This window comes from Sceloporus undulatus, chromosome 1 (assembly GCF_019175285.1).
Source record: "Sceloporus undulatus isolate JIND9_A2432 ecotype Alabama chromosome 1, SceUnd_v1.1, whole genome shotgun sequence".
NCBI classification, from domain to species: Eukaryota; Metazoa; Chordata; class Lepidosauria; order Squamata; family Phrynosomatidae; genus Sceloporus; species Sceloporus undulatus.
The window spans coordinates 327,460,311-327,481,900 of NC_056522.1; the positions used below are offsets into that span (position 1 = coordinate 327,460,311).

Consider the following 21,590-nt stretch of genomic DNA (forward strand, 5'->3'; position numbering starts at 1 on the left):
TATTACAGTGGTTTCCCAATACACTTAGGAATGTTTGTAAAGTTGTGATCATTGAACTAAATTAAGAAAGCAAATAAGCCTTTTCCCATGCTTTGTTATTGATGAACATTTTTTGTGGCTCCTGCTTAGTGCTTAATGGTGATTCGCAAAGGGATCAGCAGGCACAACTTGAACTTAAGTGTTTTGTTGGTGAATAGTAAATAGCAGCTTGAGTCTTTGAAGCAGCCAGAAACATGGAAAGGAATTTTGTGCTATTCCACTCAGATGCCAATATACCATTTTGTATGTTCCACCATGTGTCAGTATCTTCTGCTGTACATTTTAGTCTTAGCTGCTGTCCCATTCTCCTCCAAGCTACTGTCACATGCCATTTGAAGTACTTGATTATATCTTCCTTCTTATGCAGTCCCCTTGTCTCTCCCTCCACTTTCCATATTCACATCCAACAGTTTGCCAGTCTGGCTCTCATCTGTCCTCTGCTTGTTGCATCTCATTTCTTCTACACGTATTCTGTAACATCCTAGAGCTAGTTTCATTAATTACCTTCTCAATGAGGATTAGAGGCACCCACTCCCCTCTTAAAAACTATGCCCCACTGTTGTACAGTGACACAGTAACTTAATATGGATGTGATTCAACCTCCCCTGGTTATCTTAAGGGTTCTAATGTATCTCCAGCTGTCTAGATCTTAGAGTTGTGGCAGTGGTTAGATGTGTCTTTTACCATATACTTTGGTAAAGAAGAATCTTACTTTATCTTCACTCTCATTCAAATCAACTGTAATTTGGATCTTCACAATTTTAGGAATAACCTACGTGTATTGTGTATGGGGCAACTTGTGGAATGTATTTGGAGAGTCAGATGGAACAGAATCTAGATTAAACTCTTCAAGATGAGCAGATTGTTGGACTTTGAGGGCAATTACCAAGAGGACAATGATTTTGTTATTGCTAATCCTCTCCCTAGATGTAGTCCTATATTGTTGGTTTATAAAACAGTGTTCTGTTCTTGTACAATATGATTGTTCTGTTATAATGTATTTGACCAGATATTGACCTGAGAGCTGAATGTATCAATAACTTTTTTTCCCCATAAAAGCTTGTGTAATCTCTACAATTGGCGTTACAAGAACCTGGGGAATTTGCCACATGTACAACTCTTGCCTGAATTCAGAACAGCAAATGCTGGTTTCTTGTATGACTTCCAGCTTATAAATGTAGAAGATTTTCATGGTGTAGGAGAATCTGAACCAAATCCTTATTTCTACCAGGTAAGAGAAATAATTAATTTTAGTTTGTGTATTCATATTTATGTATGCATATGTATTTTTACACTCCACCTTTCTCCCAGCATGGCATTAAAGGCAGTTTACAATGCTTTAAAAGCACAATACAATTTTAAAACGCTGTACAAAAGTTAAAATCTAATTAAATTAAATTATTTTAAAAACACAAGCAAAAAACTGCATTTAAAAATGGTTGTACACCTCCCATTAAAAGCTCTAACTGCCACAAAATACTAAAGGTAAGTGCCTCCTTAAATAGAAAGGTATTTAGCTGTCAGTGGAAAGGGTGAGGGCCAATCCCTGGCAACAAGACTTTTACAACGTAAGAGCAGACACCAAGAATGCTCTCTCCCATGTTTTCACAAAACATGCTTGCCATGATGGTGGGATCAAGGGAAAGCCTTCCCTTGTGGATCTTAGAGCATGAGTGGTTATAGAGAGAGGTGGTTTTTCAGATGGTGTGGATCCAAGCTGTGTAGGTCTTCAGAGCCAGCACTTTTAAATCTTTCTGGAAATAGATCGGCAGCCATTGGAGTTGGTTCAGCAAAGAGGTCGTATACTTACTATAACTTACCCCAGTCAGCAACTTGGCTGCAGCATTTTGAACCTACTGAAATGTTCAAACAGTTTCCAAAGACAGCCCCACATACATTGTGTTACAGTAATCCAAAGAGGATGTAATGAGGTATGTGCTTTTCCAGAGTATCAACTGTGAAACAAGAATGTCATGCATATTAATGATCTTATGCCACTAAATTAATTAAAACTGAAAAAGCATTAAGGAACTGAACTTTTGCCCAACAGGCATATACATGTCCTCATGTATCTCACTGTTCAGGGAAAAAAACTATTGTAGGTAGTCAGGATTTTTTCAGTAGAGCCAGCATGGCACAGTCGTGTGAGTGTTGGACTATAACTCTGGAGACCAGGGTTCGATTCCCTGCTCAGCCATGAAATCCATTGGGTGACCTTGGGCAAGTCACATGCTCAGCCTCAAGGGAAGGCAATGGCAAACATCCTCTGGACGAATCTTGCAAAGAAAATCCAATGAAAGTTTCATCTTAGGGGCCTGTAAAGTAAAAAATGACTTGAGGGCACACAAGAAGTGCCTGGCTGGGAGTAAGAATGTTACTTTCTAGAGATGCTCTACAATCTAAATGCTGTAAAGGGACCAGATCCCATCTGATCTTAGAAGCTAAGCAGGGTCAGTCCTCCAATGGATACCAGGTACTAGAGGAAGGAACTGGCAAAACCACCTTTGAGTATTCCTTGTTTAAGAAAACCCTAGAAATTCTTGAGGTTGCCTGACAAGTGACTTGAAGACACACACACACACACACACACACACACACACACACATGCTATGCTGTAGACAACTACAGTCTGCCCTCCATTTTCATGAGGAATCCATTCCGAACCTCCTCCTCCCCCCCCTGCAAAAATAGAATTTCTCACACATTCACGCTCCATAGGCCTGTGAGTGGCTGCGGGTGCCCCCCCCCATTTTAATCCCCTCCATTTACTTCTTGTGAGTGAGGGTCGCAGATATGAAATCCATACAAACAGGGGGGCAACTGTATACTTCTTTTGGACTGTTCTGACAATAAAATCTGAAGTAATTTTCTCAGGCTCTTTTAAGGGGGAGATCATTGGTTTTAAGCGAATGTCTGAATCAGGGTACTTGCCACTTATTATTTTTTGTACTGTGAGCTGAAAGATTGTTCCTTAAACTGCTTTTAAGGAGTTAATTAAACTACAGAGGAGGTGGTGTATGTGGCCACCCATTTATATTAAACAAAGAGACACATTATACTAGTGCATTGAGGTAAAAGTAAATGAGAATACCCAGGTTTCAGGAGTATTTTAATTTTATGTTTTCAGATTAGTGAAACCTGTTTTGAAATTGCGTTGGGTGGGTGGAGTGCAGAGAAAGCAAGGCAGGCTGCTCATTTCATTCTTGCGTTCTTGTGGTTTTTTCTCCAGAATGTAATACAAATTTCCTTTGATCAGATGTTTAAAACAAATGTATCCTTGATTTGAAACTTTTCAGAATCTTGGTGAGGCAGAATATGTTGTTGCGCTCTTCATGTACATGTGCCTGCTGGGTTACCCTGCAGAGAAGATAAGCATCTTGACAACATATAATGGACAGAAACACCTGATTCGGGATATTATTAACCAGCGTTGTGGGAATAACCCACTGATTGGAAGACCAAACAAGGTAATATTCCAGATACTAATAAATGACTTTTTATATTTCAAAATAAATTTTGAATATGATATCTAGTGTTTACTAGTCAAGTTTGTTTCTAGTGTTTACTAGAAAAAGTCTGTACTTTGATTGTATTTACTGATTCTTATAGATTTGACATCACTGTCTTGATTGCAGAATGGAAGTCATTCATTCTTTTTCTTGGTTAATGGTGAGCGTAAAAAGTAAATTAGGCTTTGAGATCCTAACTAATGAATTGTAGGCAATAATATAGAAAGTTACACATCAGATTAAAAATGCAAATATGCTTTGGATTTACTAGTTCACAAAAGGAATAATTCAGCATTTTGAAGGATTTTTTAAAAATTGATCAAAAGTTTTTTAAAAAGCCCCCAAGGAGTATATAAGTTACAGTGGTTTACATTTTCTAATTAGTTTTTTCCACTTTTTGCCCAGAGGCAAAAAGCAACAACAGTTAAGATTAGAAAAATTATAACCATGGGGAGTTGCATTTCAGGAATCAAATTATTGTACCAGTAAGAAGATTATACACTGCTTATATATACAATAATTTTTTTTTTTAAAATACTGACATTAAATTTGAACTAAGCAAAGTAGTAACAGAGTTGAATTTTTTCTTTCTTTTTAGATTCAGAACAACTATATCATTAAGGCTCCATCTTATTATTTATTCTTACTCATACTTCATCATTTTCATAGTATAAATATATGCATGTTTAATTTTTTTTGAGGCAAATATATACAGAAACCATCACTCTGAAATATGCCCACCCTATTTATAAACATGTATTAATAAATTTCAGTTATAGTACTTGCTTGTTCTCATAACCCCAGTTATGCAGACATGATATTTGTTATAAAGTGAGTGCTTGTTATTCACCAGGGTTTACATCCGGGAACCCCCCCCCCCATGGATACCAAAATCAGTAGATGCTCAAGTCCCATGATGTACAATGGGATAGTGAAATGGTGTCCCTTATATAAAATAGCATGTGGTCTTCCTCTATTTCTACTGCCTTTTACCTTTCTTAGCATTATTGTCTTTTCTAATGAGTCATGCCTTCTAATGAGGTGGCCAAAGTATGACATCTTGGCTTCCAGGGAGAGTCTAGATTTGATCTATTCTAAGGCTCATTTGCTTGTCTTTTCCGCTGGACTCTTCTTCAGTACCACATCTCAAATGAGTTGGGTTTTTTTTTTTTTTTTTGGTCTGCTTTCTTCACTGTCCAGCTCTCACATCCTATGTAGTGATGGGGAATACAGTGGTAATTGTTCCAGGTCTATCATGTTTTTCGCTAGTAGTATGGTGTTCTCTGCATATCTCTGATTGTTGATGTTCCTTCCTCCTATCTTTACTCCTCCTTCTTCTAAATTTATACCTGCTCTTCATATGGTATTTTCTGTGTACGAGTTGAACAAGTAGGATAATAATATGCAGCTTTGCCTGACCCCCTTGCCAATTGGAAACCATTCTGTTTCTCCATATTCTATTCTAACAGTGGCTTCTTGTCCTAAGTACAGGTTTCTCATCGAGATTATCAAATGTAATGGCACTTGCATGTATTTTTGAAAGCGTTCCATAGCTTTTTGTGGTCTATGCAGACAAAGGCTTTACTATAGTCTATAAAGGTAGAATGGAAGGCTTTCAAAAACTTTCAAGAGTGCCATGAGGAGGAGGAGTAAAGATAGGAAGGAACATCAACAACCTGAGATATACAGAGAAATACTATAGACCTGGAACAATTACTAAAGAAGGTCAAGGAAGAAAGTGCAAAAGCAGGCTTGCTCCTGAACATAAAGAAAACAAAAGTAATAACCATGGATGATCTACATAAAAATCTAGACAATGAGGAAATCGAAATAGTTAAAAAAATTCCCAGTGGTTAAATGCCTGTATTGCAGCCATTCACTCAAAACCATAAGGTTGCAAGTTCAATACCAGCAAAAGGGCTCAAGCTCGACTCAGGCTTGCATCCTTCTGAGGTCGCTAAAATGAGTACCCAGATTGTACCGCTGTTAGTTCAGTATGAAGCGGTATATAAATGAAGCTGTTTGTTTGTTTGTATTGGTTCTAATAACAGTGAAATATTTTATGATGCAATCCTGTGGCCTGTGAGAGGATGTTTTAAGACCTATGGAATAATTTAGACCATCTTTTCATTAACACACATAATAGTCTATCCATGGAAGTAATACCTACAGAATGGTGGAACTTCTCTGTCATTGGGGGTGAAAATAGAGCAGTGGAGAATCCAAAGCCAACTCATTTCCCCAACACATTTCTGGAAAAAAAAAAGCCAACCCAGCCTTAAGAGTCAATGAAGTAAAAATTTTCCTATTGCATATAATGGGAGGGAAAACAAATGTCTGCCATCACTCTTCCCAGCCATAATCCCAACCCACACATACTGGCAGATTTAAGAAGATCCTCCATCCCCTTAAGACCATTGTGCCCATAGTCTAGGACATAGATACTACTACCAAACATTCTAAATACTTTTACTCCAGTAGGAAAGAGAGGTGTAGCAGTTTAGTTTAGATTAAAGCAGCAGTTGTAAGTCAAAAGATAGTCTCATTGAAATACATATATTTTGAGATCATATTTGAAATCTTTAAATCCTTCACTGAAAGCAATAATCCTTTTAGTCTGAGGTATACCAAAAGGGTTACAGGGTTGTAATTGGCATCTGGTTGTTCCTCTTTAAATTCTTCAACAGCCACTTTCTAAATGCCCCATTTTCCAAATCTGAAGACAAAGCTTTTATGGGAGGGGATGGGCAGTCATTGAACTTCTGCTTTTCATCTGGAGTTATTTGGTTTGCAACCTTCGTGTGCCTGATTTATATTTTAATTAAGATTTCCACTGCTGTCTAGCTGTGTTTGTAGTGAAAGTCATCTTTAGTATCTTTTGGGGATGTTACTTTAGTTCTAAAAAGTGCAGGGTACTTTTACCAAAGTGTTCTTTTGAAATCTGACTGAGGTGCCAGTGAATTAACGGGCTCTCAATTTTTCCATTAGGTGACAACTGTAGATAGATTTCAAGGTCAGCAGAATGATTATATAATCCTTTCACTTGTGCGGACCAAAGCAGTTGGACACTTGAGGTATGTAATAATGTGTTTTCTTATGGGTCACCATCCAGACCTACCATGAATGGAGTGGTTGTGAGCATGGAGCTCAGTAGAATCCCTTTTATCCCCCAGTGAAGCATTGTGGGGATTTGGGCGCATGCCTCCCATTCAGTGTTCCTCTCTGTGCACTGGTCATAAGGAAAGAAGGATTTATGTGTGCATTGGAGCTGGATTTTGTACAAACACTTCTAAGATGTGTCATTGGACTCCTTGGAAGTTTTCTTTTTTTTGTGAGTACGTACTGAATTTTGCTGTGTTTTTAAAATATATTTATTGAGTTTTAATACATTATATACAGTAAGAGTATGCAACACAAAGCAGAAGGGAAAATTAATACAGTAATAATAAAAATACTATAGAATTCCATCTTGCATTATTACATATGTCACAATTAAATAATTTTACAGTGTTAAGTCTCATCTTCTTGAAAACTTTCGTGATTAAAACACTCCATGCTTACATTAATGTATGTTCTGGAATTGCATGCATATAAGGCAGAGCGGACACGCATAGACTACACTGTTGCATTGTAGCAGTCTTTTTTAGCTGCTATATTTTTTGTCAGTTCCAACCCCCCCCCCCCCCAATTTTGTTTTGTTTTGTTTTGGGGATGTTTGAGGGAATGACCCCTGCATTTCTGGGTGGTTTTCAGGTAAAAGGTTCAGGTAAAAGATCCAAATCAATGGATTTTTCAAACCTGTTGGTCACAAAGGAATCTAAGGAGCTGCGAAATAGTGTTTAGCCCCACTAGTCCATGCCAAATAAAGGGATCCTGTGAGTTTTAGCAGATTTGTCACAATAACACACTTTAAAAATATTAATCAATTATGAATATACCAGCTATTAATCAGCTTTAAAAATATTGATCAACTACACTTTTTGCAGTCAGAGGGAGGAAACTGTATACTTTGATTATATTACTTAAATTTTTGAAGAAGGTTTCATTGTAAGCAACTATAAGAACATTTTACTTATTAACAGTGTGCAAATTTCTTTTTTTTCCCCCTTTTTGAAGGGATGTCCGGCGTTTGGTGGTTGCAATGTCAAGAGCCAGACTTGGGCTTTATATATTTGCAAGAGTATCACTGTTCCAGAACTGCTTTGAGCTAACTCCAGCATTCAGCCAGCTGACCGCTCGTCCTCTCCAACTGTATATTATCCCCACAGAGTATTTTCCAGCAACACGGCAGGTATGACCAGCTAAACTGAATTATAGAAAAAGAATGTGATGATGATTCCAGTAAAATAATTTAAACTGCCTATTTTATCCAAGTGTTCTTGTACTGGTTTTCTTGTAGACCTCTCTAAACAGCACCTGTTTTTCCCCCTAGAATGGAGAACATCCATCTCATCAAGTCCATGTTATAAAGAATATGCCTCAGATGGCCAATTTTGTGTACAACATGTATATGCATATGATACAAAGTACACGTCAACACAGACAGGTATGGAACTCTTGACAGTTGGGAAAATACTGTTTTAAAGTAAATGCATTGTGTTGAATCACTTTTAATTATTTCTTATAACAAAATGAGTTTATATAGATGTATTAAAAGATATAGTTAAGGAAAATATGTTTTAATAAGCCTTGACTGAGGTTTTTGTCTTTTGAGCAATTTGTAAAGTGGTGTTTCTGAAGTGTGTTGTACGTAACAATTAACTTGGGACCTTTAGCACTAAGGCCCGAAACAGAGGGGTGAAAAAAGCCAGCTTCTGCGCAGCTTGGGGGCATGGTGTTTACATGATCCACACACCCAACCTGCGCCAAAGCTGTGCCCGGGCACCTAAGGCAGCCCAAATTCAGCCCAGGAAGGAGTGGATCTTTTCCATTCCTTGCTGCAGTCCATTTGGGATTGCGACTGGGGCCAGATTGGGGCCATGCACATGTGGTTGCTGCGGCCCTGGCACGAATGGCACTGGCGTGGCCCCAATCTCCCCCTTTTGGGTGGTCTGTTTCACCCCTAAGAATACTTATTCAGCATAATAATTTCAAGCTTTTTTTAAAAAATAAAAGAGGTTGGTAAGGGAAGGATGTATAGCATATGCCTACTAGAACTACTTGCATAATAGGCTTTAGGAAGGGATTAGGCAAATTCATAGAGGTTAGAACTGTCAGTGTCTTTTGGTCATGATGCCCAAATAGATTCAAAGGTAACATGCTTCTGAATAGAATTATGTGAAAGGAGCATGACAAGAAGAAGGAAATTCATGCTTTCCTTTTGGCTTCCCAGGCTCATCTGGTTGGCTACTATGGGAAGTAGGATTCTGAACTAAATAACTCGGGGTGGGCAAAGAGCACCCTGCAGTCCATGTGCCCCCACCTATGGAAATTGCACATCCACCAAATAAATGTTTGCTCTGATTCTCTGAACCACTTAACAGCCCAAAATCCTAGGGACCAAAGACTTGTCGAGTTTAGTATTGCTTGAATTTGTAGGTTACCCTTAGTTGCGGTTTTGTAGGAAAAGGCAGAATATAAATAAATTTAATCACACCATCATCTTAATTATTTCAATCACAAAGTAGCCTACCGCATACTTACACTAAAATGTGCTTAATCAAAAATGGAATCAAAGTTTTCCTAGTTCCTTCTGCTATTTTGCTGGAGGAGGAGCAGGAGTGGAACAAACAAGCCCAGGGGAAATGAGGCGCATTCATATCAGCAATCCTTACATTAATATTATTTGACAATAACAACCCTATATGCATGTTATCCCTGGACAGAAGGCATGTGTGAGTATGGGTAAATAGGCTGCACTACTGGTCTAATACTTTTGAAGTCCACGCAAACAGTCAAACACACAACATACTAACTCAGAAGCAAGGCCAGGTAGTTTTTACAGGTTTCAAAGACTCTCAATGAGGGAGAGGGTATACAGGTTGATACTACTGAATATCCTGTAACAAGACTTTAAGGCTAGAACAGACAGCCCAAAAAAGCCCGCTTTCAGGCATCATAGGCACTGCGTTTAGATGCCGCGTGTCCCAATGATGCCAGGAAGCCAGCTTGAAGTTGCCTAGCTGTGTGTGGCTTCATGGCGCTCTGGCAGTGGGGCATTTACACGCCACTAGAACATCATGAAGCCGCCATGGCGGGGCAGAAAAAGCCAACCTTTCCCTGGGCAAAAAGGAGTGGATCTTTGCCACTCCTTTTTGGCCGGCTTCAAGGTGGATTGGGATCAAGGTGTGTGGTTACTGCAGCCCCAATCTGTCTTCCAACCATCTGTTTCACCTCTTATTTTATTGATTTGCTGCAAGTGAATTCCAGATTCTGTTAAAACAGGTTTGTTAAAATGAGTGTGTACTCCAATAAGTGATTATTCTGAAGAGATAGCTCCATATCCATTTTACACTCAAACACTAACTATAGTCACTTTTGTATAGAATACTTTTGTGAGCCCAAATTCATGGATAGTTCCATAGACTTGGAGCAAATTATTTGGTGTGTTTTCTCCATGGTATTCTTTAAGATGTTATTTTTAGCCTGATATTAGTCGAGGGTTACAAAAAGAATTGAATGACAGTAATCATGCATGGATAAAAATTGTACCAGCTGCATCACAGAAGGAGCCCTAGTTTGTATCCGGAATCATTAGACCTATATTATGCCAAGGACAAAGGAATCCCTAATTTGAGAATTCAGATTTTCTGAATATCTGTAATTAGTCCCCCCCCCCCCCAAAAAAAATCATTTTGGCACAGATTACAAGTTCTAGATGTAGTAATTTCAAAGTTTGAGTTTCTTTCTCCCAGTTGGCTGATGAAACATCAAATCTTTCTGTGTGTGGCTGAGATAGAATCTTGATTGCATGCTTGAACCCCAATGTGCAAGAGCATGTTCGGAAGATGCAATGGCATCAGGATGGGTGAGGGAGCCACCAGTATCAAAACCAATGAGCCTATATCCTTTTCAGCAAAAGGAGAAGGAAAGTGGAAAGAGAGCATATAATGTTGCTGAGAGAGACTGTTTTTTGCTTAAATAAATAAACACAATAAAGTTATTTAACCCTTTTTCCCCCAAGATAATCTTCAAGGAGTCTGTTTGAATTTTATGAGCTTTTCTCTCAAGAGCTGCAGACATGGAATCTGTTCTGTGATCCTCCCTCTTTTCCCATGCCACTATTCCCTTAACATGAAAGCCAAGAAACATAGTTTCCTGAGTCAGAAATTCTACATACAATAGAATCATAGAATCAGAGAGTTGGAAGAGACCACTAGGGCCATCCAGTCCAACCCCCTGCCATGCAGGAAATCCAAATCAAAGCATCCCTGACAGATGGCCATCCAGCCTCTGTTTAAAGACCTCCAAGGAAGGAGACTCTATCACCCTCCGAGGGAGTGCATTCCACTGTCGAACAGCCCTAACTGTCAGGAAGTTCCTCCTAATGTTCAGGTGGAATCTCTTTTCCTGCAGCTTGCATCCATTGTTCCGGGTCCTGTTCTCTGGAGCAGCAGAAAACAAGCTTGCTCCCTCTTCAATATGACATCCCTTCAAATATTTAAACAGGGCGATCATATCACCTCTTAACCTTCTCTTCTCCAGACTAAACATCCCCAGCTCCCTAAGTCGTTCCTCATAGGGCATGGTTTCCAGACCTTTCACCATTTTTGTCGCCCTCCTTTGGACACGCTCCAGTTTCTCAATGTCCTTTCTGAATTGTGGCGCCCAGAACTGGACACAATATTCTAGGTGGGGAAAGAAAGAGGAAGTGTGAAAACATTTCCCCTAGTCTCAGCAGATTGAATTGCAGGGAGAATTGAACATCTGAAGAGATTTATAGTGATACCCCTGCAGGAATAACATGACTGGGAATGTCATGGGAATGTTTACCTGAAAACAAGTCCTATTTCATTTAAGGATTGTGCTGTGGGATTGTGCTGTAGGGTTAATCCTCAGACCAAACATTATGTTTTCAAAGGTAATATAATTACATGAATTTTTTTTAAATGTGTGGTAATTCATGGTTTATTTACCATCCATAATTCAAAATGAATCTTTAAAAATAGTGTTTGATAAGTCACAGTGTTTTCTTTAAGCATTTAACTTTTCAACAGTGCTTTAAATTATTGGCAGTCTTCCAGTTATGGAATCCCTCCAGAAATTACTGATGTTATCTTAAAATTAGAACAGTCAACTTCCATATCTTTGGATTCTTTATCCACAGAGTCAACCATCCACGGCTTGAAAATATCCATCCATATATATATATATATATATTCCATAAAGCAAACCTTGATTTTGCCATTTTATATAACTGACAACATTTTACTATGCCATTGCATTAAATGGGACTTGAGCATCCATGGGCTTCTCTATCCACAGAGGGTCCTGGAACCAAATACCAGTGGATGCCAAAGGCTCACCGTAGTAATAACTGTAGGCAAGAAGAGTGCAGGGAATTCCTTATAAGAAGCATCTTAATCTCAGTCCAATTGGTAGATCTGCTGAATCAATGAAATATACTTAAATGTTGACTTACCATTCACTAGTTGATTCAATCAGTTTCCTCTAGTTGGGACAAACAATTGGATTTAGGCCTCTGATTTTACAGGCAAATTTGTTTGGTTTTGAAGTTTTTGATTTAATATGCTTCATTTGCTGAGTTTGACAAGTGTGAGTCTGTTCTTGAATAAATCCCCAAACATATTCATAGAATGTTCTGACATTTTTCTTTTTAGCAGGATTTATTGCCCCCTCCGGCATTGATTGAAGAAAATGAAACACGTCGCTCTCAAGTAAGTGAAATAGTTCCAAGCAGGGAAGCTGAGATGGAAACAGAAGATGAAATCAAAAGCACCCCAGTAGAAATGGTGGAAGATAAAGTTTTGGAAGAGAAACAAAACACAGAAGAGGAAGAGGAGCATCGGAAAATGCCCGAGCATCCAGGAAGAGATAGCGATAGTGAAGATAGTGAAACAGAGGAACCTGCTGAAAAATGAACATTGGTCTTTCAAGCAAAAGTCTGAAAAACGAGTATATGTTAAAATTGCTGTGCAACAGTGACCAGTGCTGTGTGTATCCACTCACTAGTTAAGTGGGCCAGACGTCTAAATGTTAATGATGCTTGAAGTATCATTTCTTCATAGCAAGTAACAAGTAAAATGTATGAAGTGAACCATTAACATGGTTGTAGACAAAAGACTGTAAGTGGAATTTCATTTTATATTTTTATATGTACATGATGTATTTAGTAAAACAGTTTTAATCTATTAGTTTGTATCCTTTTCTTGTACTGTAAAAACTTTTTTTCTAAATTTCTTATATTTTCTGTGATGAAAATTGCTAACTGTATGTCAGGAGTTCCCAACCTGGGGGTTCATCGACCCTTTTTGCGGGGGTTGCCAGGTTGGGAATCTCCCCGCCTCCCCTTTTCTCTGCAGGTGCCGGCGCTAGCCGCGGGGAGGAAGGGAAGGGGGTGGGGGTCACCTCCTTCTTTCCCTTCCCGCGGCTGCCAGACAGCCGCGGGGAGGAAGGGACAATCGGGGCTACCTCCTCCTTTTCTCCTCGTGGCTGCCAGGCAACCATGTGGGGAAGGGGACGGGACTCTAAGCCCCAGAGGCCTTTGCGGCCGGAAGTCCCGCCCCTTCTCCCCTGGTGGCCTCCCTAATTGGTTGGGAGGCTGGGAAGGGGCAGGACCTCCGGCCGCAAAGCCTGCTGGGGCTTGTAGGCGGCTGGAAATCCCGCCCCTTCCTGGCCTCCCAACATATCAGGGGGGGCCACGGGCGGGACTTTCCTCCCCAAAGGGGGTCGTGGCCCAACAAAGGTTGGGAACCGCTGCTGTATGTCTTCACAAACAGTGGGGAATGGATTTAACACCTGCTTTCTGCAGGCAAAAGAGCTTTGTTCAAGGAGAGATCCTGCTTCCCAGTTTTGAATGATCCCCTGTGCAGCATAGTTTATTTCATCAACAACGTCCTACAACCCTCACTATTGCATTTTCAAGTGCCTGCTGTAGAGAGGAGAGAGGTAGTGATGTCCCATTTTGCTAAGCCAGTTTTGTACACAATCTGGATTCAACCCAAGATCATGTGATAAAACCATTTTAATTGTACCATTCCAAGCAATTGCTTTCGTTTGAATGGTTTTCATGTTTGTTTTTAAATTCCGTGTAAATTGAAATGTCAGCAACATAGGAAGATAGCTAGACTTGGCATTCTTTCCTGCCAGCAAGTAATTCCTTTTAATTTGGAAAAGCATTCAGTAATAGTATACTGCACCTGTGTTCTGAAGTAGTGTATTCTAGGAATCATTTTATCATATGTGCTACTGCTGTTTGTAACTAAAGTCATATGACTCAAGTAATTAGCTTTGCACTAAAGTATTCTACTGAGTCAGAACTACTTAAAAATGCACTGTTTGTATCTTTATACTGGCCTTAATTCAGTAAATCTCATACATGCATAAGCATCAAGGTTTTGAGAAGTATAAGAGCTCTACAAATGTTTGACTTGTAGCCACTAGGAATAACTATGTCAAGTGTAAAGATAAAAACATATATAGTACAAGATAAATGTTGATTTCCTATGCAACTCTCACATTATTGGCAAGACAAACTAAAAAACTAGCAAGGAACTAAGACTGTCACACACAAACATCCAGAAATTTCTGCTAAATATTAAGTAGTTTCAAACAGTTACCCTAAAAAGTGGGGAGGGGGGTTGGGGTCCTCACCAGCAGTGTCAGCATCTCCTTCAAATCTGGGAGAAATTACAGCTCAAACGGAGTCCTGTGAGAGGAGAGTAACGTTGAGGATCTTTTCATCTGCGTACACTAGTACTAACTGCAGAGAGACTCCAGTTTCAATAAATAGAAGGGTTTTTATTTAGAAATGTGCAAGGGTGCACACAAACTTATACTGTAAAACTAATTCCACCTTAAGAACCATACAAGGCTGACAGAAAGAAAAATGTGGGATGGATAGTCAGGAATCAGGATTTAAAGAGGCGATAATTACCAGTCCTGAAGAGGGGACCATGGAAAACCAAGGGTGGCTCAGACATCTTGAGGGCACTACACAGAGAGTGAGAAAGGGGACCTTCTGTGCGCACACATTGTGAGCAAAATGGCTATGCCTGGGGTGAGCATTTATATCCTGTTTTATATCCTGGAGGAATACTTGATGTTACCATACAGTGTAACAAAGGCTTTGATGATCTTCCCATGGAATTGATGGAAGGGGCTGGATTGATCTCTTTTAACCCTGGAGTGATAAAACATTGATTGGATTTGAGACAATCTCTGGATAGTTTGACAGGAAGGATGAATAGGGACACAACATGGGTGAGGTGGAAGGTCTTTTGCCATGAGACTCTCCACTGCGAGAGGAAATACAAAGAGCCAGGGGAGGGAGGAGTGATGAGCAAACCCATTTATTGTTTATATTAGTACCATCTAGATCTCTTGCAGTCAGGGCTCCTTACACATGTAATTTGCTAGTTTACACAACTCATTGCGACCCCTTAAAACATGCCTTACACTAGATATTAATTATGAATCCCCATATCCAGCAAGCAGTATGCTAACAAAACATGCATCCTTTTATACATTTCCAGATTTACAATTTGTAGAAGCTAATTTGGCATATAGTTTTATGACATTAAAGCAATCAGTTTCTTTCCACACTTGATTATCAACTGCACTTCACATTTTTATTGCCCAGACTACATATGCACTGATAAATGGTTGCTTTGCAAAAAGTAGACATCACTGAAAGAGCATGAAGTCTTCACATTAAATTGTTTTGCTTCTCACAGTATGGCTATTTGTGATAACGTGCATACTAAAATGTGAAGTGCCCTCCTGGGAGATAAATGTGTGAGGATGTTTAGACATTTTATAGCTGTATCATATGTGCTAACCAGTACCCGAAGAACAGTTTAAAAAAAAAAAAAAAGAAACAACTGGTCTATATTTCTGTCATCATGGTATTCATACTGTGGACAACTATGCAGCATCCAGGTGAAAAGCTCTCTAATAATAAAAGCTTTGGCACTTCAGTCCTTACTGGAGATAAATGTGACAGGCTCTGCCCATTTATCAGCTATGAATTCCTGAATTACCAGGCTGCAACATTAGAGTAGTCCTGCTATGCATCGTGAGACGCTTCAGCATCCTGCTGCTTAAATTTGACATCTCTATGTTGTCAAGAGAACTATTTTTAGACTGTTGGTCTGGGGGCATGGAATGTTTATTAATTACTTTAAAGGGAAAGGAATGGGCTATAGGGAGGGTGCTATGTTTTAGCATTTCAGATACTGTTCCAGTTGCAGGGCAGACTCTGTTTAGGGGACTATTTTTTAAGTATTAGTGCAACAGCAACAAATGCCCTAACAATCTGATAATGCAACACCAAGAGTATAGAGCTCTTCAGCTATAGATAGGCTGTTCCTTACTATTGGTTAGGCTGGCTAGGGTTGCTGGGACCTACAGTCCAAAGTCTGGAGAGCTGCATGATTCCCACCCTTGTTATACTCAAAGATTTTTTAAGTAACACACAGAGGACCTTTGGTAGCTGCTGCGGTTTGGTTCCAGGACCTCCCATGTATACCAAAATCAGCGCATGTTCAAGTCCCATTAAATACAGTGGCATAGTAAAATGGTGTCCCTTATATAAAATGACAAAATCAAGATTTGCTTTCTGGAATGTATATATTTTTTGAATATTTTCAAACTGGATGCTTGAATCCATGGATAAAGAATCTGTGGTTATGGACAACTGACTGTATGTATATACTTCAGCCTTTATCTTTCTTTCTTGTACATATTTTCATAATCCTCACTGTCTCCAACACAGTTGTAGATAAAGAGAACAGAACCTTGTGTAGTTAACTGCACATTTGATTTTGAAGGGATAGGTAATAAATTTGACCTTCAAATCCAACGTCATCAGGGGCTGGCCTGAAGATACAGTGTATCTTAATTGTAGATTTTTCTTGTACTGTTATATAATTTTCTTGTACACCGCTATGATCTATTTGGAATGGCGGTTTATAAATAAAACTTATTATTATTATTATTATTATTATTATTATTATTATTAACATTGCTCTAAAACGTCACTGTGGTGTCTTAATTTTTTTCTGTATATCTGAATAGTTGAATGGCAGATGTTTAATTCTTAGAAAACTAACGAAAGCCTGGCCTTCATTGAGGAGATGTGCTATAGGCTGGCTTGTCCTTTGAAAAGCTTATTTTAAACACTTGATAACATGATGGGCAGTTTTCTAGTCAACTTGAGTGACCTTTTTGACTGTTTAATGACTAGAGTTCTGAACATGTTTAGCTATGAATATATACTTATTTTGATATATCTATGAAGACTGCTTATATAATTCTCACATCCTGGTTCAAATTATATTTCTTAGAAGTGAATCCTAGTGAATCTAATCTTTCCAGTTATTTGATTGAATGGGCAACTAACAACCATAAGTAGCGATCATACATAATAGCTGATTCCTGAGTTCAGAAAACTTTATGTCCTCTGTGGGTAGGGCAGCATTTAGTTAAAGGCATGAGGAATGTGCCCCATTGATCCCTCTAGATCTTTCAGTAGCCTGTGGTACTTCAGCTGTAAAACCTGTCAGACATTCCTGGGGGCTACTTTTAGATTAGTGTGCACAAGTTGTAGCCTAATGAGGCATAAAATTCTGGTTACAAATCAAAACAATGATTTGACTTTCAAAGCATTCAAATGCTTAGGACCTATAGATTCACAGAGTTCTGGTGGAAAATGCATCCACATTTGTCAGGGGTGCATTCATTTTGAACATAACTGTGCTGACCCTTGAGAAAACAAACATTTAAAAAATAAGAATTATTTTTAAAAATCCATATTTAAGTACTATCTTTATTGGGACCAGCTGAAATACTACAAAGGTTTGTCCAGCCTTTCATAGAATGTGGGTTGATCCTGATAGATATTGTAGAATTTCTATTTTAGTTGTGGGTCTTAAAATAATTCAAGATATAATGATATATTTGATAAAAAGGTTTTTTTTAAATTATGTACTTAGAATTCATGATCAATATATAGATAGCAAAGTTTAGCCAGAATTCATTTCTAGCAATATGATGCATAGCGATAATGTACATTTCCTCCCATTGTTCTCATTTTCATGAGAAGAAACAGATTTGTCAATGTTCAGCTAATGCATCTAAGGCTGGTATGTGTGTTCTTTTGATCCCAGTGCAACCTGTGTAACTTACAGTTGAATGAAAAGACAAGAAGGTTAGGAAAATGGTCTAATCCACTGTTAACTCTCCCTCTGACCCTTTAAAGAGAAGTCACTTTGTCACAGTGAGTGAACTTGACCTTTCAAATGCTGCCACAGTGTGCTTATAACATGAGAATGTACAGTCAGTTTGACAATAGTCTGCTGGGTTAGGGAGGGGAGAGGTTCAGTCATGATAGCCAGCTAGTCACTTGCATTATTCTTGAACTCAAGGCATTCCATGATGGGTAGTAATGAGAGAGTAAACAATTTAAATTGTTGGAAGTTGATGCTCCCTATTTTATCTCCAGCTTACCTTCATATTTTTAGCACTGTATATACTGTATATACTGTGCCTTCATCTCTCCTCAATTACAAACTCAGGTCAAATTTCATTGGTAAGCCATTGTCCTAAATTCTCCCTACTCATACACATTCACCCACTGGCAGCCTGGCAGCCTAACTGCAAAAAAGAGGCGTTGAGGACAGCTGCTTGTTCTGACTCCTCTCCTCTCCCAGTCTTGTATAAAGAGATATTGTGTGCTATAAAATTTTAACATGAAGCACAAAAAATTTACCAATGCAGAGATAATATCAGAATATTAGTAAGGAAAACTAGGAACTGTGTGAAGGCGAAGGCCCTCCAAATGGTCTTGACCTCAACTCCCAGAAGCTCCAGCCAGCTGGCCAGCCATCAGGAATTCTGGGAGCTGAAGTCCCAAATATCCAGAGGACCACAAGTTTGGGAACCACTGTGGTAGTGCTTTAACATTTCTTTATTGTTCAAATGGAAAATGGTGCTTTTATTTACTAGGCGGGAAATGTCCACAGCATTGTCACGCATTGTATCTGCTGGGGTTTGGTTTCAGGACCCCCTCTCCCCTATGGATATCAAATCCATGGATGCTCAAGTCTCATTAAATGCAATTGCATGTGTGAAATGTGTCCCATATATAAATGGCAAAATCAAGGTTACTTTTGGAATTTATATATTTTTGAATATTTTCAAGCTGTGGAGGGTTGAATCCGTGGATTCCGATGTAGCTCCAACTCTAAGAGGTTATCACACTAGGGAGATCCTGTTGAAAAATGAGGCTTAAACTAGATTTAAATTTTAAAAAAACTGCAATGCAGGAAGTTTATCTGAAGACTGCGGTTAAAGTGAAATACATGAGTTAAAACGGAGGTAAAGCAGAAAAACTGGCAGCTTTTTACTTTTGGAACTTCCCAAAAGTAAAAAGCTGCCATTTTATCTGCTTTACATTCGGTTTAACTTGCATTATTTCACTTTGGGGTCGTATGTTTTGCAGTTTTTTTTAAAAAAATCAAATCTAGTTTAAATCTCGTTTTTCAGTGGATCTCTATTGTGAACTCTATACATTTTTAATTTCTGGGTAGGAATCTGCTGACAGTTTGCACTGAAAAATAGAGGGCATTAAGCGTTAATAACAGAAAGAGGTATTTTTATTTGGAGCCATACTTTTGGACTCCCTGAGAACATATGTTATGGATGACAGTTTTAAAGGTTCTGACAGAATAGAGTAAGGACAGAGGACCCAGATTTAGTTGAGAATTCAGATTTACTCAAAGCTAGCTGTCCCCAGTGGAATTCCCATTCCATCAGAACTGAAGCATCGAACCAAAGAAATTGGTTACCTTTATAGGAAACAGATAAAGAAAACCCATCTTCATCACCTCATTGGCATTTCACACTCCCAAACATAAATTTCCAGCATCATAGCCCAGATATGAATACATTTAAATATACTTTAACAATTACATTTGGCTACACCCCCATTGCCTCGATCACGCTAATTTTTGGCACTCAGAGGCCCTTTGCCATGAAATTACCTTTTCTATCAGACTTTTAACTAAGGCTCTTTGTTCCCTTTAGGCGCCTGGTAAACACTTCACCTTGAACATCTCTACATCTGGCCCCCTTACATTCCACTCTCCAAGAAAGCCTCTTTTTCTAAACTGCATGTACTTTGGTTCACTCTCATCTTTATTCCATCTATCTATACATATTGACTCTTGCACTTTACCAAACATTTGATATTTGGGTTTGTCCACCTCACATACAGATTTAAACATGCTTTGGATTACACACTTCAAATCCTGCATCACAGGTGTGTGTTAACATTAACAATTTGTCAAGCCTATGGTCTGCACTTTCTCCAGTCTAGTAAAGGCAATACTAGATGGATCACTAAATCTCTTGTGATATAAGGGAGACGCTATGTTTTAATGCAGTGAAAACACTATTTGAAATCACAAAATAGCAATACTAATTGAGCCACTTTAATTTGGATTTTAATAGGTTACATAGGTTCACGAATAATATTGCTGTGATGACATGGTCCTCAGTCACCTGAGGACTTCTCCTCAACTACAAAGGGTTAATCTGGGAGGAGGTACATGCTAATGAGAGATGACATCACATGCTAATGAGCTGTGGCATCATAGCTGATGTGTAGTCTAACTGACCAATTACAGCGGTAGGACCGCGAGATTCAAGACTTTCTATGGGAAATCTTTAAAAGGCCCTTGCGGCCATGCGGTTCTCTCCTTTGTCCTCTCCTGGGGGAACCAGATGGTGTCTCTTGGAGTCTGGGAGACACAGGAACTCAGGGGGAATGCAGGTCAGAGGCAAGGGGCCCTCCCTGCATCCAGGGAACTCAAAATGACTACAAATCCCATCAATCCGTGAGTAGTTAGGAATGTGTTAGCTTAGTGCGTTTAGGCCTTTTGTTATTTTCAACAATGGCTTATGTGGAATGAACTCTATAATCGGCCACCCGTGCATTAGCGGACTCCCTTAACGAGCTGACACAGTTGGTTGCGGAGCTGATGCTGGGAGACACCCAGGCTACTTGTCCTGGGTGACTTCAAACATCCCCCTCGCGGCCCAATATGTTCCATCCGGTGCGGCTCGGGAATTCATGGATACCATGGCGGCCAGGGCCTGTCCCAGCTAATTACGGGTCCAACGCATTTTGCGGGTAATGCACTGGATTTGGTTTTCTGTATGGATGTGGAAAATCCGTGGGCGGAAATAACCAATATTTCCCCTCTGCCATGGACGGATCATTTCTCTGTGGAGGCAAATCAAGGCCTCTTACCAGATCCCCCGGGGATGGTGGACCTTAGGAATGGTCCCACCTTGCAGGCTGATGGAACCAGGTTCCAGGAGCCCAAAGGGATACATGGTTGGAGTACGGCGATTCTGTTGAGGCCCTGACTGGTATCTGGAATACCGGTCTCTCTAGGGTATACACAGTATCGCTCCCAAGCGCCCTCTCAGGCCCGCTTCCAAACGTAAGCCTTGTATACAGAAGTCTCGGGCAAGGAGCGGGATCTGCGACGGCTAGAGCATCGCTGGCGGAAACACCTACCGCTTAGCCGACAAGGCTCTCCTAGACCACCGTTGGAGGGACTACAGAGAGGCGAAACGAGCAGCTAAGAACTTGTTCTATGGTGCTCGTGTTGCGTCCGCGGAGTCGCGTCCAGCAGAGTTGTTCAGGGTGGTTAGGGAGCTAACTCAGCTCCCTCCCTCTCGAACCCGATCCTTGAACCTTCAAAGGCCTTGCTTGTGACCAATTTAACAACTTCTTCGCGGATAAAACCTCTCGGATAAGCGAAGGTCTTAACGCCGGCATTCGGGCAGAACCAAGGGTAGGGCATCCAAGCGCCTCCGTGGACTCCATTAAAACTGGATCAGTTTGAGGTT

General features: G+C 39.6%; 1 protein-coding gene and 1 long non-coding RNA gene across 3 annotated transcripts in view; one reads left to right on the forward strand and one right to left on the reverse strand.

The window, feature by feature from the left end:
- The window catches only part of AQR (aquarius intron-binding spliceosomal factor), a 71,790-nt gene extending 58,928 nt beyond the window's left edge, over positions 1 to 12,862 (forward strand). Inside the window, exons 28-33 of one of the 2 annotated variants that reach the window (XM_042464365.1) lie at positions 1,099 to 1,270; positions 3,336 to 3,506; positions 6,537 to 6,622; positions 7,665 to 7,839; positions 7,981 to 8,094; positions 12,329 to 12,862. In XM_042464365.1, the coding sequence (XP_042320299.1) occupies positions 1,099 to 1,270; positions 3,336 to 3,506; positions 6,537 to 6,622; positions 7,665 to 7,839; positions 7,981 to 8,094; positions 12,329 to 12,589 (979 nt within the window). In that variant the 3' untranslated portion in view covers positions 12,590 to 12,862. The remainder of the gene's footprint in view (positions 1 to 1,098; positions 1,271 to 3,335; positions 3,507 to 6,536; positions 6,623 to 7,664; positions 7,840 to 7,980; positions 8,095 to 12,328) is intronic. The other variant, XM_042464371.1, reaches the window with a different exon arrangement.
- Positions 2,832 to 12,333, reverse strand: LOC121929059. The gene is made up of 3 exons (XR_006103608.1): positions 12,130 to 12,333; positions 5,719 to 5,800; positions 2,832 to 3,396 (listed from the first exon to the last, which is right to left on the reverse strand). It is a non-coding gene; the product is annotated as an uncharacterized LOC121929059 (long non-coding RNA).
- Positions 12,863 to 21,590: the final 8,728 nt, after the last annotated feature.